General features: G+C 35.1%; 1 protein-coding gene across 11 annotated transcripts in view; it reads right to left on the bottom strand.

Moving 5' to 3' along the window:
* The window catches only part of c2cd5 (C2 calcium dependent domain containing 5), a 196939-nt gene that overhangs the window by 136850 nt on the left and 39393 nt on the right, over positions 1 to 20696 (bottom strand). For 10 of the 11 annotated variants that reach the window (XM_051930042.1, XM_051930024.1, XM_051930031.1 and 7 more), the window contains 2 exons: positions 11960 to 12048; positions 4644 to 4752 (listed from right to left, as the gene is read on the bottom strand). In XM_051930042.1, coding sequence (XP_051786002.1) covers positions 4644 to 4752; positions 11960 to 12048 — 198 coding nt within the window. Of the gene's footprint in view, positions 1 to 3594; positions 3662 to 4643; positions 4753 to 11959; positions 12049 to 20696 lie in introns of those variants that run through there. The other variant, XM_051930038.1, reaches the window with a different exon arrangement.

Below are 20696 nucleotides of genomic sequence, written 5' to 3'. Positions count from 1 at the left end.
GAGAGTTTTTTATGTAGAGGTTCTACAAGAAGTTGTTCAGCCTTCTCTTTTCCTTCCTCTCTCATCTGTCAAAGATGTTGGGTGGTCATTTGGTTATTTTGCCAGAATCGTACTATCTTTCAAGCTGACTTTTTGTTTGCTCAATACAAGATATATCAATATGCCGCAATGCTAAATCATTCAGTTGATCAGTGTTGCTGTGTGGATCGCTTTTAATATTTTGCAAGATTTTAAGTGTAGTTGCTCCATGAGACCACTTTAGGTACATTTGCATATATAGTGAAAAACACTAACTAAAATCTCCACGTCACTCTGTCTATCTACATTAAACAACTCAGCTCTCAACTGACCAATTTCGTTGAAAACTGGTACAATTATTCTTCATGAAAGTTGATCTAGCAACTTCCATTTTCATTGAGATACCTTGTATATACTATGCTATACAATAGTTTGGAATTTCAAAACTTTCCGCTGAAAAGCACTAGTGAATTTTCAGACTGGTTTACCTTAAAATCAGAGAAACATTTTATGTGATTTCAATTACAGATTAGTTTGCTGTCTCAGATTTACCTTAAGAAAGCTCACTTAAACTTGGTACATTTTCCTCTTTTACTAGTTAAACAGTCAATCCTGATGGCAAAACAGTGACAAACCTGCAGAACTGTGCATACAGCAGTGGCTTGTGCTGGATATGCTGCCTGTAGAATATGCTCCTGGGGCAATGAGGTAGCATGTACAAACCTGTCACAGCAACTCGTTTCTCCTACTCCTTGAAATTGAAGCAGGTAACTGAAATGATGTTTATAAGCTTAAAAAATGTAAGCAACCTAAGTTTTGCAGAAATGAATGAAAGTGGAAACAAACTTACTAACCATGGCTCAGGTTGCATTTTATACATACAGTGAATAAATGTGTACTCAGGATTTCCGATACAATAAAAGAAAAACTCTCAGCTGCCCTGTCTGCAGATCATAATAAAACAAATTTTTTCTGACACTATAATTGATTGGCGAAGTACCCCCATCATTGTCAGATGAAAAGACACAATTTTAGCTTGTGACTTCAATTTCATAATTAAGAATTCTGATCTATAATTATCTATAGATACACCACAATCAGCAACTAACAACAGCACATCAACTGATTTTTTCATCACTTAAGTTACAATCTGCTGTCTATGAGAGCTATTTCAGCCACCACAAGCATATTATTTTAATTACATGATACTCAAAAATGGTATTGTTATGAACTCTACTAAAGCATTTAATTGCATTCTATTATCTCTTTTTATATGACTCACTGTAACAAAACTGTTTAATAAACAAAATGTTTATATGTTTTTAATAAAGTGAATAGAGAATTTAGCTCTGAAAATTTAAAAATGCTCCAGCTTCTAAAACTGCCTCTGAGCACACCTCAATGTTATGCCATACATAAATTTTCTTTTTTTATTACTGCTGTTAGGTAGTATTGCCATACTGCTTACTTTTTAACCACCAATTTGTCCATTTGTTCTTTTCCATACGAAATGAGGTACATTTTAACACTTTATTACAGCTATGCCCTATCCCTAAGCCCTTAATATAACCTTTCCTACCACTGTTCATAAGGATAATGCAAATGCAAACAACATAAAATACCCTTCCTGGAAAAACTTACATGATGAATGAAAGAGGTATCCCTGTTTCCAAAGAAGAATATAGGATACCAACTACAGTCTGCTTAATGCTCTCAATGGTTATGTGACGTTGTAACAACATTTTGGGAAACTTTTTCTTTTGTTATTGTTGTTAAGAGTGTGCATGAAAAATTAGACTAAAGTAATATACAGAGGTGCAAATTACAAAATGCTTAAATTTAAAAATATTAAAGAATGTTTCTATCTTTGACAGTTTGAGTTGTTTCTTAATTTTAGCAAATGGCTTTCAAAGTCTTTCAGACTTCTACAAATATTTCACGTTATGTTTTATAAATCATACACTCCACCTTAATCTCCTTTTACTTTACTATCTGACAATTACTCCAAGCATTCCTATGCACATAATATAATCAATGCCTCCAAGTAACAAATGTCAGCATGTAAACATGTTACAGTACATTGTTCTTCTTACAAGAAATGCAGATACTTTTAGCAATTTGCGTTTGAAAAAAGGTTCTGTGTACAGAAATAATGGTACTTAATATACCACTTACTGCAGGGATAGCGAACTCCAGGCCTCGAGTGCCGCAGTGGCTGCAGGTTTTCATTCTTACCATCTTCTTAATTAGTGACCAGTTTTTGCTGCTGATTACTTCTTTTAATTAACTTGACTCAGGCCCCATGGTTGTTTCATTTTCTTTAATTAGCAGCCAAACAATAATGAGCCAAACAATAATGAGACACAAAACAAGCCACCACATGACCCCTGTGCCCATTACACAATATCTGAAATTAAAGAGAGGTGATGGTCTTGGTAAGGTTGATCTCTCAGATCACCAAAACATTTTGATGGTGCTCTTAGAAAGAACAGAAATACAAAAGTTTTCGAAATGTGTACTGTGGCAGAATGAGAGCAGCAACGAGCCATGGAATTAAATAACGGGTTTAATTAACAGCAAGAATTGGCTTCTCATTAAGAAAGTGATTGGGAGTGAAACTGGTTGGAGTTTGAAGCCCCAGTTTAGCTGGTCATCTGTTAACTCGTTTTAAAACTCATTTCTGCTTGGCTGTCATTTAATGAAGAAAGGAATCAATTCAGAGGGCTGAACTCTTCTAACAGGGCTATTAAAGTGATGGGGAAAAAGTTAATTAGCAATGAAAACTGGTCACTGATTAGGAAAAGGGTTAGAATAAAAACCTGCAGCCACTGCGGCACTCCAGGCCTGGAGTTCGCCACCTCTGACTTAGTGGAATGATCATGTGGCTTACATGGCACCCATTTTTTTTTTTAAACTACAGCCTTATTTCAATTTGTGGCACCAGAAATTAGTCATAAACAACAGTCAAAACCAGGAAGATTTACAGTATTTTAAACCTTTTGTGCTAAACGTATAAAAGTAAATTCACCTGATTATTTTACATTGTGTTTAAAACTTTGTGGTGTTTTGTAAACAAATGCAGCTCACATATGTACTGTAAATAAAATATATTAATCTAACATTTATCAAATCAACAAAATGTTTAGCACATCATTTAATTTCATACACTGTAGAGTGCAATAACTATAATATTAATAGTTATTAAAATAATTGTTGAAAAATAATTAACAATTATGAAAATGATTCACTGAAGTTTATCTATTAACCCAACAGTAGAGCTGGCATTTGAATATTCCACATTTCTTATTGAACTATTTAGAACAGTACACATCTGTTAAATAAAGTTTTGTGTTTTTTGTTTTCTTTAATTATTCAGCTTGCAAAATTATAAACCTAATGATTCCATTTCATAAAATGAAGGGAAAAAAAAAATTATGGCCAACACCATATGAAACATTTCCGAAACCGCAACGACTACAGTAAATCAGAAATCCCTAGTAGTTTGTTTAGATATAACTTCACTGAGCTGCCATAGTTTCTGTCAGTATGTACAATACTGAAGGAGTAGTAAAATACCTGCAGTGAAACTATTCCAGTCTAGCAGTTTGTATGATCTTGTGTTACCCATAATTCCGACAAAGGCTGAGTTCAAAACAGCAAATTAGTTGATCAGTTAAAGGAGCAGAAAAGAAGAAATATACAACAAACAAGAGCACAACACTGGACAACAACAATCCACAGGAACTGGAAAGACACAGACAACAGAGTTAATCAGGAGTATATTAAGAAAAACAGAAAGGAGCATGCAGAAAAATATTTTGCATCAGATGGCTTGTTTTTAGCAGTAATACAATTACAATTACTTCATAAATCATGTAATTTCAATTTTTAATTTGGACTATGCCACTTTTTATAAAAAATAATCGAAAATTACATATGTGAGTCATGCAAATTGCAACAGCTTTTCAAAATATGAATATTTAACATTTAATACTTTGTTTAAAAAGCTAAAAAAAAAGATTTGTTTTTATATAAATTCAACAACATAAGTATATGTTGTACATGCAAAATGCATTTCCATAAACACATATATTTAACACACAGATTAGACAGAAAATTATAAATCCTTGGCTTCTACAAGCTCTCCAATTATTATTATTGACTAGCTAGCTGGGAAGAATTTAAAAGGTAATCAAGTCATATCCATTTAAGGTAACATACTATGGATTAAGAAAAAAAAATGCACGCCAATCAGATGGGTTTAGAATTAACACATTTCACAACATAATAAAGACTTCATCTAGAAACAAATTCAATGAGAAATAAACTGTCAGCTCAAAATGATAGTAATCAATAATGTAATCAAGAAAATCAAAAGCTTACATAAATAGTAATACTATAACCCCTATACTTCTTATATCATCTATACATTTTTCAGTAGCATTTTTACTGGTCAGAATTATGTAGAATGCTTGATAAAGCCAGTTATTTGTAAATTTCTGCAAAACCCACGTGCACGTGCAAGTTAAGGAACGTTTAAATAAATTCTTCTACAATTTTCCCCAATATTTACCAACAAGCAGAATATAATCTGCTTTCTTAAAGCAATTCACATAATTACCTACCAGGATTGTGAATGCGGTCCAGGAGCTTCACTGACCGTGCACTAACTACACCACCAGCATGGATTAGAAAACCAAGTGGAAAACTTGTCAAGGTGAAAAAGGGAAATTCCTACAATAAATACATTCAAACAATTAAATACAGCCAGACTAGGTACTAAGAGATTAAAAGCAACATAAAATTAATTAAAACTTGTATAATGTGCACAAAGAAGGGAGATACGGCTAGCCAATTCAAATTGGCAATTCAAGGTAAATGGGAAAAATATGCATTTTTCTGCAAAATATTTGTTACAACAGAAAACAACACATTTTTGCATCTTGATTTGTACATTAGTCAGCCATTTGCAATGAGAAATTAAGCTTTTTAGTTATGTTTAATATGTAAGCTCCCTTCATACAAGTTCAAAACAAAAAGAAAATCAGAGGACTTTATACATTTTTCCTTAATATCTGCTGCAATATAAACACTTTTCAGCATGCGATAAAAATATGAAGTTTCACATTTTATTGTTATGCAGCACTGCATTACAGTGTACAGTATTTTGCTTTCCTGACACTAACCAACAGAAAGAGACTCTTAAATTGAAAAGAGATCTCTGCAAAGTTATCTAAATTAATCACAAATATAAAACACAAAATAATTCATATATACGTACATTATAGTTGTGAACAGTAGGGGGTGCCACCGAGCACCCAAACCCTAGACACACATGACCCAACACAACTCCGTGTGCAAATATAAGGATTTTTAATTCAAACAGCTCAATAGAATTACAAAAACAGCTAATATGCAGCCTTTTAAGATCTCTCTCCTTTTTTTCTCCAAAAGAGTAGCCCACTGCCTCCAAACTCTTGACTCGTCCATGTGTTGAAGCAGGCTCCTTTTTATGCTGGACCTGACAGCACTTCTGGTGATGTGACATGCACAGTTGAAAGCACTTTTGGGTCATAAGGAGGCCAGGGAAGTACTCCCCTGGCAGTGCCATCTGTCATCTGCCAGGGACACCTACAGGGCTGCACATCCACACTTCAGCTCCCATACAGCCCTACGGGTGTCCAAATTGGGACTTTATATTATGGTCACTACCCCCTATTATAGTGGGGGATGAACTGTTCCCTGCCATCCTCTTTTACTGATTCCTATCGCCTTCGGGCATCTAAATGAGGACGGGAACCAGAAGCCGTCCTGGACGGGTATTGTCTGCATTTAATCCATCCTTCTATTATGGCATTCCAGCCAGGTGAGGAATTCTTCTCCATCCTGGACGGGATGCCTATCCATCTTTGGGGCATCACCTGGCCAAAAATACTGATCAAATGTTTAAAAAAAAAAAATGTAGAAAAATTAAATGGTAACCTTTATCTACTGTCAGCTCCCATACCCTCCCCCCAGAGCGAAATGAACACTGGGTTGTTAAAATGATACACAGTATCTTTAACAAGCCTATCAGGCAGTCTTCTGTATCATGTTCATATCTAACGTGCCCCTCCATCCCTTCAACCCGAGGGGTCCCTCATTTCCACAGCTGAGCCTTTGCTGTTGAAATGTGTGCCCCTGTAAGCTGCTTGCAAAATGAACATTGTAGAGCTAAAATTGTTCAAATTGTATTTTAAAAGACTGTAGGCAGTTTTCTGTATCAATTTCATATTTAATGTTCCTCTCCATTCCATCCACTGGAGAAGATACTCATTTTCACAGATGAACCTCTGTCGTTGAACTGGTCTTCTGTTTACAAAATGAACACTGGACAGCTAAACCTATTTAAAAAGGAAGTGTTTTGTCAGTTTTTCTCCACTGTGCCCTTTTTGTCCTATCCACTGGAGAGGACACTTATTTCCGCAGCTGGAGAAGAGTCAGAGAAATGCTTGTCCCCTGTCTGATGCTTACAAAATGAAACTTGACAGCTGAAATTCTTCAGAATGTATTTTAAAGGGTTTTAGAAACTCTTTATATCTCTTTCATGTCTACTCTGGCCTTCAATCTCATCCACTGGGGAACAGTCATTTCCATGACTGGAGCAGAGCTATAGAAATGCATACCCCCTACCAGCTGCTTGCATGATGAATACTGGAATACAAAACTGTCCAAAGATTATACTGTATAAATAGATTGATGGTAGTCTTCTGTATCACTTTCATGTCTACTGTGCCCCTTCAGTTTTTATACATTCAAGTAGATATTTCCTTGTCTAGGCCTTTCCCATAGAAATGAGTGCCCTCGGTCTCCTGCTTTCAAAATGAACAATGGACAGCTAATGATTAAAAAAGTCTATGACTTGCTAGAGCTCATATGGAAAACATACCAGCCCCAAAAGCAAGTGTGAGTTGAGAGTGACTGGTGCAGAATTAGGCTATTCTATACACAAACATCTTCTGCAGTGAAAACTCTGCATTGACTGGCCTACAATTATTGGGCACTTTGTTATTCTGCACTCAGATCACACGGTACAGCTGTGCATCACCATATGGAACACCTGGCTGCAAGCTCAAAAACCACTGACATCAAAGGGAAAACAAAGCACATTGCAAATAAAATGCAGAGATTGCCTTTTGTAGCATTTTGTCACTTTCTCCATGACTTGTTTCAGGAAATCTCAAAGTGTTAATCTACAGAAGAATTCTTTGATTTTGCCTCAAGCTGTACCAGCAATTATTAATAGTTTTGCTTTCACAAGCAAGGGAATGTCAGACAGACCATTAACACTAGAATCATTGAAGCATACAAAAAATGTTGTATTCCCGGGCCACCTCAAATTCCCTTGCACCTCCTCATCAGCGTCTTTTGTTTTGCAAATGTGTCGATCAGCACTAGCAGCAGGCTGCCTGCTATCCCATCCCCCATCGGCACAGATTTAGTCACACACCAAATTCTCCCAGCTCAAGTCTGTTTATCTGGGTGTGAGGTGCCTTGAATTGTATAGGGTAAATAATATATTGTTATTTGGAACAAACATTTCATGTCTATAATGATCTGTGTAAATGTAGGATGACAGGAAATGCGAGGCAAGAAATCTTGAACACATAGCTAAAAGAGAACCTTTTTTCATGTTATAGTACTAATGACAAAATTTTGACATGAAGTATATAATGTGTGAAGACTGAAGTCCAAATATCAAATAAACACTTTCAGAAAAGACACAGATATAACAAAAAAAAGTGCGTTTTTTTTTTCTTCAAGAATTTAACTAAAGTAAAAGAAATTGGGATAGGGTACGACACACACACCCACATATATGTCTGCTTGGCTTGTGTAGAGGTAAGAACTGCTGTCTCCAAGTCAAGAGGTGGGAGGTTCAATTCCGGGTCTTTCATGCATTGAACTGTTTTGAGTAGTGAGCGGCTATTATTATTACTATTATAAAAGTAGTGAGAAGTCAAGTAAAATGATACCTTTTCTTGGCTAACTAGAAAAAATTACAATATGCAAGCTTTCGAGGCAACTCAGGCTCCTTCTTCAGGCAAGATCCCATAAAGGGTAACATGGTACAACACCCTAGTACTACTATTATAAAATAAAAACATATATTTGATTTATTTGAGTCTGTAACAGCTGGTGTAAATTTATGGTACTTGTAAAAGTTAGTGTTTTGTTTCATTATTCACTTTTATTCTCTCAGTCATGTCCACACTCCCCCTAATCTGACACTGTTAGTTTTCAAATAAAGATGTGCTATAACTCAAGTGAACGCAGATGAGGATAAGGGTTCTACATCGGAAAAAGAGAAAAAAAAGCCCTCCTCACAAGAAACGTCCACTCACACATAAGAACAATGAAGCTGCACCAGGCAGCAAGAGATTGGGTGTCATCGTGCCAGCGAATCTGCCACACGCATGTCCTTCAACGAAACAGCAGGACTAACAGAGCTCGCCAAGGTATCATGCAAAGTCCTTTTTGTGATTATGTTTTGTGATGGTCTTTATATAAAAAACATTTATATTTTACTTATATAAAAGCCAGATTGAATGTTATTTATTTTGATTTATTTACTTATCTCCCTACAGGATAAAGTCACAAGTTGACTGCAGAGTTTCCTGTGTTTGATTGACACAGGCATGCTGACAAAGTACACGTGCAATGCCATTCCTTATTCAGGAAAAGATTCCAGTCGTTCCACGGGAGAAAGAGTTTCCAAGACTAAGGTCAAAAAGCTTATGGAGCCATTTCTGGGCAAATGCAGAGCCGTAACAACAGGAGCTTCCACTTGCAGCTAAAGTCACTTCAGTATGTGAGGCGACTCTCCACACTAGTGTTTAGATCTGGACGGTGTATGTGCCCAAAAAAAGAAGTCGGACTGCATTCTCAAACCATTGCTCACGTACTGAAGTGTCAGCATGCACTTTTCGTGGCATTACAAATGTACTTTGTCAGCATGCTCGTGTCCATCAAACACAGGAAGCTCTGAAGTCTACTTGTGACTTTACACTGTAGGAAGATAAGTAAATAAATCAAGGTGGTTTTTATATAAGTAACATATACATGCTTTTCATATAAAGACCATCACAAAAAATAATCACAAACAGGAGTTTGCACAATACCTTGGCGAGCAAAGAAAAAGCAGGGCTTACGGAGAAGGACATGCGTGTGGCACATTGACTGGCAGGATGACGTCTGACCTCTTGCTGCATTCAAACGGTGCCATCTTTCACCTTTACGCCTGGTGCAGCTGCTTTGTTCTTATGTGTTAGTGGACATTTCTTGCTGGGATGGCTTCTGTTCTTTCTCTGAAGTAGAACCCTCATCCTCATCTGAGTTCACCTCCGCTATAGCATGTCTTTAAGTGAAAACAGCAGTGTCAGATCAAGGGGAGCATGAAAGTGACCGAGAGAATAAAACTGAATAAAAAAAAAAAAAAAAAACCAAAAGGTAACTTTTACAAGTATCATAAATTTACACCAGCTGTTACAGACTCAATAAGAACAGCTACTACTCAAAACGGTGACACTGGGAATCGAACTGGCAACCTCTTGATTGTAAATCAGCAGTTCTTACCGCTGCACCACCAAAGCTATCATGTCAGCGACCTATCCTAACCCTATTTCTTTTTCTACAGTTATATTCTTCAATAAAAGCGCACTTATTTTGTTATATTTGTACCTTTTGTGAAAGTGTTTATTTGATATTTGGACTTCAGTCACACATTATACAAATCATGTCTACATTTTGTCAATTATTACTAAAATATGAAAAACGTTTCTTTTTTAGTTGTGTTCAACAATTTATGCCTTGCCTTGCATTTCATCCTACATTTACACAGATCATTGTAGACACGGAACACACATGAAATGCATGTATTCCAAATAACGATATACTGTATTATTTACCCTATACAACTCCAGGCACATCACATGCATATAAGGAGCCTTGGCTTGAGCTGGGAGAACTTTTTGCCCGAGTTGAGCTCCGTCGAGGGGGTGGTTGGGGGGGATAGTAGGCTGCTTGCGCTGATTGACACATTTACAAAACAAAAGACACTGATGGAGAGGTGCAAAATAATTTACGGTAGACTGGGATTACAAGTTTTTTCGTAGGCTTCAGGGATTCTAGTGTTAAAAGGGAAAATCAGAATCACGTCACATCAACGCACATTATAATACCAGCTCAGAGATATTAATTATTATAAACGCGAATCATCATTTAGCTGGTTTGGCTGCATTTCCCTACTTCATCACGTTTGCCCTCAAGAGATCTCAACATTTTTAAGCAAATATTCCAAAATCTGAAAATATCCAGACATTTAAGATTATGGATACATAACCTTCATTACAATACTGATGTCCAGTGAACAAACTTTCAATAATGTTTTTATGATACACAGCAGAGGTTAAATCAACACACCTGAACAGAATTATATGATGTAAGCCCATATTATTTTTAATGTTATAGCATTACGTACTATAATCTGCTCAAAACTTTAAAGGAACACTTTGAAAACATCAGATCTCAATGGGAAAAAAATCATGGTGGATATATATACTGATATGGACTGAGTAATGTGTTAGGAATGAAAGGATGCCACATCGTTTGATGGAAATTAAAATTATCCACCTACAGAAGGATGAATTCAAAGTCACCCCAAAAATCGAAGCGAAAAAATGATGCGGCAGGCTAGTCCATTTTGCCAAAATTTCATTGCAGCAACTCAAAATCATACTCAGTAATTTGTATGGCCCCCACATGCTTTTATGCATGCCTGACAAAGTCGGGGCATGCTCCTAATGAAACAACAGATGGTGTTCTGGGTGATCTCCTCCCAGATCTGGACCAGGGCATCACTGAGCTTCTGGACAGTCTGAGGTGGCAACCTGGTGGCGTCGCATGGACCGAAACATAATGTCCCAGAGGTGTTCTATTGGATTTAGGTCAGGAGAGTGTGGTGGCCAGTCAATGGTATCAATTCCTTCATCCTCCAGGAACTGCCTGCATACTCTCACCACATGAGGCCAGGCATTGTCATGCACCAGGAGGAACTCGAGATCCACTGCACCAGCACAGGGTCTGACAATGGGTCCAAGGATTTCATCCAGATACCTAATGGCAGTCAAGGCGCCGTTGTCTAGCCTGTAGAGGTCTGTGTCCCTATATGGATATGCCTCCCCAGACCATTACTGACCCACCACCAAACCAGTCATGCTGAACGATGTTACAGGCAGCATAATGTTCTTCATGGAATCTCCAGACCCTTCACTTCTGTCACATGTGTTCAGGGTGAACTTGCTCTCATCTGTGAAAAGCACAGGGCTCCAGCGGTGGACCTGCCAATTCTGGTGTTCTATGGCAAATGCCAATCAAACTCCACGATGCTGGGCAGTGAGCACATGGCTCACTAGAGGATGTTGGGCCCTCAGGCCACAAGGACCTTCTATGGCCCTGTCCAGCTCTCCTAGAGTAACTGCCTGTCTCCTGGAATCTCCTCCATGCCCTTGAGACTGTGGTGAGTGACACAGCAAATCTTCAGGCAATGGCACGTATTGATGTACCATCCTGGAGAAGTTGGACTACCAGTGCAAACTCTGTAAGGTCCAGGTATTACCTCATGCTACCAGTAGTGACAATGACCGTAGCCAAATGCAAAACAAGTGAAAAGACAGTCAGAAAAGATGAGGAGGGAAAATGTCAGTGGCCTCCACCTGTTAAACCATTCCTGTTTTGGGGATCATCTCATTGTTGCCCCTCTCAAAGCAGCTGAAATTGATTAACAGCCCCCCTGCTACTTAACTGACCAGATCAATATCCCAGAAGTTTCACTGACTTGATGCTATACTCTAATTAAAAAGTGTTCTTTTATTTTTTTTGGGCAGTATATATATTTTCTTACCCTCTGTTCAAGTGCTGACTGAGTCTGTTGTCTTAAAAGTGTTTTCAAGTGTCCTCCGTCTTTTCCAGCACTTCCACCACTGCCCATTCCTACATAAAAACAGAATACTGGTATTATACGGACAACAGGTACTTTTCACTTCAAACACACTATGGGAGAAAAACCTCACTAAATTCAATACTATGGAATTTTTTTATAAGGTTTGGGATTTTTAATAAATATTAAAATGTATTTTCTATTATAAAGAAACAAATTTTCAGAAAATGCCAAAATAAACATTTATGCTACTGAAATAATCACCAAAGGACTGAATTAAAAGGACAATGTAAATAATTAAAAAAGACCTACTGTATTATGCAGATACAAATAGATTACAAATAGCTTCTACGGGAGGTTGTAAACAAAGACATAAGATACATTTATATTCTAGAGCTCAAAATGCAAAAAAACCTTTATTTATCATTTGCATTTGTCAACTGTAACACTGGTTTCAAAGCACTGATTTTCATGTGTTTTGTTAAACTTAAAGACTATGAAGCAGTGGATATAATTAATTATACCTGACGTCAATTTTTTAATCATTAACCAGCTCAATAGTTGTTGTTTGGGTGAAATATAACCTATCCAATATTTTACTAATGAGTAAATTAACAATTGTCATTTAATTCAAGTATGTGTAATTAATATACATTCTTCTAATAAGAAGGTCTTGTAAACAATTTGATATTGCTGTCTCAAAAATAATTTTACCAAGATTTGTCTAATTCCTAAACAAATGCATTTTTAATCAATTTTTTACAAATTAGATTAATCTGACAAGTTTTTTAAAAATGTAAACATTTTAACTTATCTGACATAATGAATATTAATTTTTGTTTAATGAGCACTATAGCCCACAATAATTTTCATCATTTCAATGCATATTTAAAAGATTCATACCAAAATAGAAAACTAAAGATATTAATGATGAATTAAATTTGAAACTTCATACAAGCCAAACAAAATGTTTCTCAAGAAACTTAAACAAAAGATTTCAACAGTGCAACACTGAAGTATGCATTTTGTTTAAACTAAAAAAAAAAAAAAGAAATAAAATAAATGAATGCCTTCCTCAATATGTAAACAGGCAATTTAGATTAAGAGAAGCAACATTCTGTACTTTTATTTGTAGCTGTGCGCTAGATCAGGAAACAAGATAGCCTCTCGTTTTCTCTGTTCGGACAGAATAGGATTCCAAGGAAAAGTAGCACAAACTTTTTACGTCCACAATATACTGCACATCTATATATACAGTACCTTGGAAGTATACAAATTCATGACCAATTCTGAAAGAAACATCCAACACTGAAGGTTTGTTTAAATTTCTATTATTTTTTATTAGTCTTTTTTTAATCAATGTTTTACGCTAGAAAATAACCTTATGGGCAAAAATAAATTCTGTCTGTTCTGATCCTGGGGCTATGGAAGTTCTGTGTTTACACAAGTATGAAACAAGTACCTTATAAAAGATTGAGATAAAAAATAAAAACACTTAATTAGGAAAAAGTTCCAAATTCTAAACATTCGGCTATCCCAGTGGGTACCATTCATCCAATTATTGGGAAATAAGCTTTGTCAAACCACCAAATGCTACCTACATAAGGTCTTTTCTCAAAATACTTATACAAAATGGAAAAGATTTTTGAACAAAGCCACGGACAGCCCAGCAATCACTTTAAAAGGAGCTACAGAGTTCAGTATTTCAGACTGGTGTAAAAGTGTGCCACTCAAACACACCAGGTCCTCTGCATAACACAACACATTACTCAGATGTGAAAGCATTTCTGCAGTTTGCAAAAAGACATGAAAGTGACCCACTTGCAATGTAGGAAAAGGTTCAAATGAGACCTAGATAGAGGTTTCTGTCCAAAGTTCAAAGAGCTAACACAGCCCACATCTAAAATAAATACCACACAGGTGGTAGTAGCATTATGCTGTGGGGCTGCTTTTAATTGGCTGGGACTGGACATCTGGTTAAATCAGAAGAACAGATGGTGGAAAATATAAAGAAATACTTCAAGAGAATCTGTTTCAGTCTACTAAAAAAACAGCAGCTTGGTTTTAATTAACATTGATGTTACTCATGGTCAAAAAGATGAATGTCCTACAATGGGAAAGTTAAAGCCCTAATCTCAGTCCAACTGACAATTTGCAGTATTGTTTGAAAAAGCATGCTGCATAGCCCTAAAAACCGGGAGCAAGTCTGTCTGGAGTAATGGGCTAAAATCACTCAAGAACATTGTGTAAAGCTGGGTCACGCTTACCTCAAAAAATGAAAGCTGTAAATGCAAAAGGTGGCTCTATGAACTAAAGTTTGAAAACTTTTTTTAACATAAAAAATGTCACATTAAAAAAAACACAAAATCTGAGTTTAAATCACAGAGAACAAAATTTCAATGTAGGATTTGTTATTCAGAATAATCACAATTAATTATATTTAATTATAAATACAATTAATTATAAATGAAAAGGTCTATAAGGTACAGTGTGTATATATAAAGTAAATAACTTACTTCAATAAACAAATTAAGTTTGTTACTTAACTACCTTGATCCATCATTATAATTATAAACATTAAAACTTTTACTGGAGCTTACGGTAATATAAACAAAAAATAAAACAGATCTGCTTAAGCTTATCAGTCAAACAATTTAGAAATTAGCATAAAAATACATAAAGGAATTCACAAGCACATTGACTTTACAAATATTAAAAAAATACATTTAAATTAACTGATCTGAAGTGCATTTCCCAAAAAACTATTTAATGTTAAGTACATCGTTATCTAATACTAAGGATCGCTTGTTAATTAGCAAATGTTTCCCAAAACCCTTCGTAACTGAAGTAGTGCTTAATCTTGTTTGTAAATTATTGAGAGCGCCGAATGACTCGTTATTTTTTTTAAATCATTCTTTATTTAGACTTTTGCCAGGGATTCTGCCATAACGAGACAGAGGCCACTCTAAGTAGATAAAAAAACACTCTTACTTGGATAACTTAATAGACAGATATTGTAATATACACATAAAATTACAGTGTAGTTTATATATTAGCACAAAAGGGTCTGTTTATATCTTTAATGAGTTGACTAATCAAAACTCGTTATTTAATAATAACCCACCTTGGTGTAGTGTAAGACAAACTCGAACACACCAGAATTTTACCATTGGTTCCACTGTGCAGCTTCTGACAGCTCACTGTTTCTGCACCACAAATGGAATCCCATAGAACACTGGTGATGCACATGTCTCAGCAAGGCTCCTGTGTTCAAATATGTGGATGCAGTGAACAGATTACCATTGCACCTTGCACGCAACAAAGCCTGAGTGTGTGGGTTCAAATATTGCTAGTAACATTGTGTGACCGTGAACAAATCACCTCACCTGACTGCGCTCCAACTGGAAAAACAAACAAACAAATAAAAAATGTAACCAATTGTATCTCAAATGTTGTTAGTCACCCTGGATCAAGACATCAGCCAAATAATAGTATCTTGCCTCACACTAAAATTGGGTTTCATGCCACTACAGGCACGCCTGGCATTATAGGTACAGTGGATGCAATGTCAATCCCTCTTTATTCTCCTAGCCTCTTGAATCCCATCTACAGCTGTTGAAAAAGGCTCTCTGCATTAAATTTCCAGATGATATGCAACCGATCATCAGAGACTATTTGCTGACATTTAGGCCAAGTAACCTGGCAGCACATGTGATGCTTATATGTGGTCTAACTCTGGTGTGTCAGACAGCAAGAATGGTGCATTTGATTGTGGCAGGTTACTAGGAAGCACACGCACTGTTTACATCACTCTCTGCACATGCAGAAGATGCAATTCCGGTGCTTGCACAAGTCCGTGGGAGCTTCCACAAGTCATGCAAAACAACATTTCTTTATGTTTTGCCAACTCCTCCATAAGTAGGTTTAACTCCTCTTTTGTGAAGTGTTTGTTTCTTTTCCTATCGCTGCTTGCTAGTTTTTTTTTTTTGGCAACAATTTTTTGACTAATTTTTTAAATTAGTTTTACCTATTAGTCAAAATTGTATTTATTTATTTTTTACATTTGTACGTCTGGTATGACAATGTAGCATACATTTAACTACCAAAATACAGTATGTGGAATCAACATTCCTGTTATCAACAGTCTTCTTTTCTGACATGCATGCTGGGAAGAAGCCCAACAAAGAAGTACTTTAAACTTGCTCATTAAACGTCAAATAACAAAGGGCTTCAAGAAACAAACACTCATAAAACTCACTCAATCTTTTCCTACGCCACTCATTATCGCTTTTGTTATTCACTAAGATTGATTATTTTCAGGAAACACTGCCCCTAATTAGGGTGAGTGCATGGGAAAGATCCAAGGATCAAATAGGAATAGTGTAACATCTCTGTTGCACTCTTTTGTTTTTGCTGATTTTGTATTAATTGTTACAATGTAATTATGTGGTAGTCAGCCCAAAATTACTGCTAATTTTGGTCTAGATTAGAAGAGCAAGAGTTGGAGAAAGGAAAGATTTAATGGAATTTGTTTCCTCACTAAAATCGTATTATTTGTATGGGCATGGGTAATAGTTGAATATACATTTGAAAAACTGTACACAATATCTCATGTGCCATATGCTCCTAAAGTTTTAAGAATAAAAATAACCCACACCAGCTTTAAAAATAGAGGTATTACTAAGAATGCAGCTTACAAACATCAAAGTCATGTCCTCAATCACTTCTAAAAAGTATAAGGAGCATTATTTCCAGCAATTTGGAAAGAAAAAGTTTAGGATGGCTTGTGTCTACAGAATCCTTTCCCACAAATCCAGCTTTAAGAAGCACACTGTTAAGTAGCTTAACTGAACAGCAATGTGATGGCCTTATTGGGTTAGTACTTAAAAACATATGTTCTACACAAGCATTTATTGTAGTAGTAAACAAAGTAGAGGTATTAGTAGCACATTCACATGCACAGAGTACAGTGGAACTTTTAATTGCATGTATGACTAACATATACTATATGATTTATCTTTAACATAATGGAAAGTTATACTATAGAATAAAACTTTTTTATTGTGTACTCTATAAAAAGTGCAAAAAAGTGGTTGCTAGCAAGGGTATGATAAAATCTCTGAATGAATATTGATGCACAAAATCCAAATTTAAAGCCAGCTGATGAAGCTGCTTAATTCCCAGTAATCATAAATATTTATTGTTTATTTGCACAGCTACAAAGTTTAAAAAACAGGGGTAGAGAGCATTAGGATTTAATAATTAAGCAAAACTTAAGTTTCAAGTAAAAGAAGCTTAAAAACTGGATGGAGGTTTTGCTCAAATAAAAACAGTTCTTTGAAATAAATTCTATAAAGAAATGAGCATCATACAAATATTTAATCACATTTTTTTGTTATGCTACAATAAGCACAGCCAAAAAAATAAATGAAAAAAAGGAAAAAAAAGACAGATTTTGCATCAGTTAGTAATGGACAACCATGTACATCAACTGCAGCAGTTTTAGTGACATGCAACATTTACCTGGCAATTGCATGACACAGACAACACCAAAAACACATTTATAAAATTAAACTAATAGAAATGTCTTTTTTTTTTTAATACATTTGTATTGGCTTTATAGCTAACATTACAATAAAGAAGTCAAAATCATTCAGACATAAGATGCTGCCTATGTATATCCAATTTGAAATTCCCTCCTCTAACCATCCACAGCTTAAAATCAACCAAAACACCTAATATAAAGCAATATATCAAAATATGCTGAAACAACCTAAAGGCGGCAAGCAGCTCACCATGATTAATTACTTGGATAATATAAAGTGCAGAAGGGCCCCAAGAGGCTGGAAGACCAATTGACCCATGTCAACAAGACTTTTTTTATTCTTGAACCCCTGAAGACCATGGGCTCTCAGAGTTTCTTTTTTTTTCTCTCCAGGATTTTACTTCCTGGAGATTTTGTCTTTTCCTTCACCTCTATCATCTTGCCATAGCTATTGCAGAAACAATATAACTCTATCATATGATCACTTGTATGATCAATCAGTAATAGTTTTAGGAACTTTTAAAATTATTCTCTATACTTTATTATTATTATTATTACAGTTGATTCTTGTTAGGATCTGTTTTTATCTTTCTTTGTGCCCTCCTTGGTAAATAAACTCAAAATATTAACAAAAATGTTACCTTTTTATTGAAGTAAAAAACTGGATAAAAAAAGACATACATGCCACAGGAACCTAATTCTTCAATTTGTTGCATGGCACACTGATACATACAATAATACAAACTCAGGCTAGACCAAGGCAGATTAGGATTTTGGTGGGGGAGTGGGCTGCATTACTTTGGGAAAGCTCACTTGGACACATTTTTGTATAAGCTACAAAAGTACAAGCTCAAAATATTTGATTCACTGATGCTACTCAGTTGCATTAAACATATTCATTGTAATAAACATCTCAAATTTTGCAGGATACCTTGGATAAAGGCACCAGCCAAATTAGTAGTGGTAGTGGTAATAGTAGTAGTAGTAGTAGTAACAACACTAACTCCAGCTGAAACATTATTGGCTAGAAAAATTCCTTTTAAACTAGGAGTGAAAACAATAAAGTCAGTATTATCACTGTTGTAGAGAGCACTATGCCCCTTTTTCAATTTTATTTAAGACAACAAAACAAACAGTGACACACATCAAATTTAAAAATATTCACAGAAGAAATACAATGATGTATTCATTGTGTTCCTAAAGATAAATAAATAAAAAAATCTCCATTTCTTACAAACATCAAAAAGCTATATGACAAAAAGGCCAAATGTGACTTGTAAAATATGTCAAAACAGCAGCAAAAGTCGAGCAAAGATTCAGTAAGCTATCTTGATGTTAAAAAATTATTCCTAAATTCACTATTGTGATTATAACCATTCCGCAAAAAGAAAATTTAATCTTTTTTGCAATTTAGAGTACCATAAGGCTTCACTTTCCCACTGAGTTACAAAGCCTCTTTTCTTCATAAGAGGTTGTGTCTTTGGTAGTGGTTCACTTGAATGTGATTAGGCTGTTAGCTTTGTCTCTCAGATATACACCTATGCATACTATAAATAAAGACTCTCTTAGAAAATATGCTTTGTTAATAATGAAAAATAATGTCTCAATATCAACACTTAAAGAAACCAAACATCAAATGACTACACAAAACTGGCAAAAACTACCATCTCACTTGCTAGTATTCACTTTTTTTCAAAATCTGCTTTTGTTGTCTTGAATACTGGTTAAACAGAACAAAATGATTATTAACGGCCGGATACTGAACAACATTCATTTATTTCCTAAACCAACTTAATTCTAGAAGAAGGCCTTTTCCGGGTTGCACTAGGGGTATGGCAGGCACTCTCCCTGGACAATGACCAGACCACTGCACAGAACATTCATTTACATTAAGTCAGATTACAGGTATTAATTTACTTGAAACCTTCAAGAAATAAGATATAAATAAAGTACTTAAAAGAAAAAAATAGCCATACATAGAAATAAATAAGACCACTACTTTTAGAAAAGTTTCTTTCTGGGACATCATAACCTTATGTTTGATGCTATTGTTGCAAGGCTAGTTTAAGCAATGACATGACTTAAGATGACATGAGCTGAATGCATTGGATATTGTACTCAATTAAACCTAAAATCTAAAATGTTAAGTTCTATTTAAACTTTAAAATGGTATTACAGCCATAATGCAAAAGAATGTATTTTGACTTCATTAGCTTCATATCATATGAAGTCATTTCTCTACTGAGTAGCACAGTGACAGACTATATGGAGAAGGATGAACACACTATTGTAATAAGCTACTCCAATCATTAGCATGGGAAAATGGCACTACCAAACATGCTTTCAATAGCAGTTTTAGCAGATTGTGTAGTGTTCCTTGTTACAAGAAAAACTTGTTTTGTTTAAATTAGTCAATCATGCTAGGTGTCAAGGAGGATAAAAAAACAAACACAGTAAGTGTCAGGTCACCTTAACTCTGCCAGGTTCAATCTGTTTGTCTGAGGTCAGTTGTTTATTAAAGATTACTAATTTTCTGTATCCATATTCCACAACCCAAGAATACAATGAGACTGACCTGCAATTGCAAATAGCAAACTACAGCAGAAAGAGTGTTTATTTGCATAAAACATTAAAGGAACAATAATTTACAACATTCTAACCTGCTTTATCCAATTATGACACAGAGCATGTCTTGATTGTAAAGAAAATTTCTAATAAAAAAGAATATTTCAGAGAAATAAAAATGTACATGTAATCAGGCTACCAGCAATTTTCTTAACTAAAAAAGTATACTGAAATAAATTTGTATTATACTACAGCATAGCATGCATCTAGGGAGGGACATACTAATGCATATTTAGAGAAAATGTGTCGATTATGAAAAAATAAAAAATGAAAACCAGTATTAGTAAAGATAATATGATTAACTGCAGATCCTAAGTGTAAAAGGAAAAAGTAAATTAGTGAAAATACAGTATTAAAACTTAAAAAAAAATATATGGATTGAAAACACTTTAAAACAGAAAATAATTTATACATACCTATAAAATAATTATGCTCAATAAATCATTAATTTCATCTAAATATTAGGGTAAATATTAACTGCAAAATCTTTTTCTATGTTACAACTATTATAAACATGAGTGATTCATTTAT

The sequence above is a fragment of the Erpetoichthys calabaricus genome, chromosome 1, assembly GCF_900747795.2.
Source record: "Erpetoichthys calabaricus chromosome 1, fErpCal1.3, whole genome shotgun sequence".
NCBI lineage: Eukaryota > Metazoa > Chordata > Cladistia > Polypteriformes > Polypteridae > Erpetoichthys > Erpetoichthys calabaricus.
Note: the sequence above shows the minus strand (reverse complement) of the source record. Positions and strands in the feature narration are given on the sequence as shown.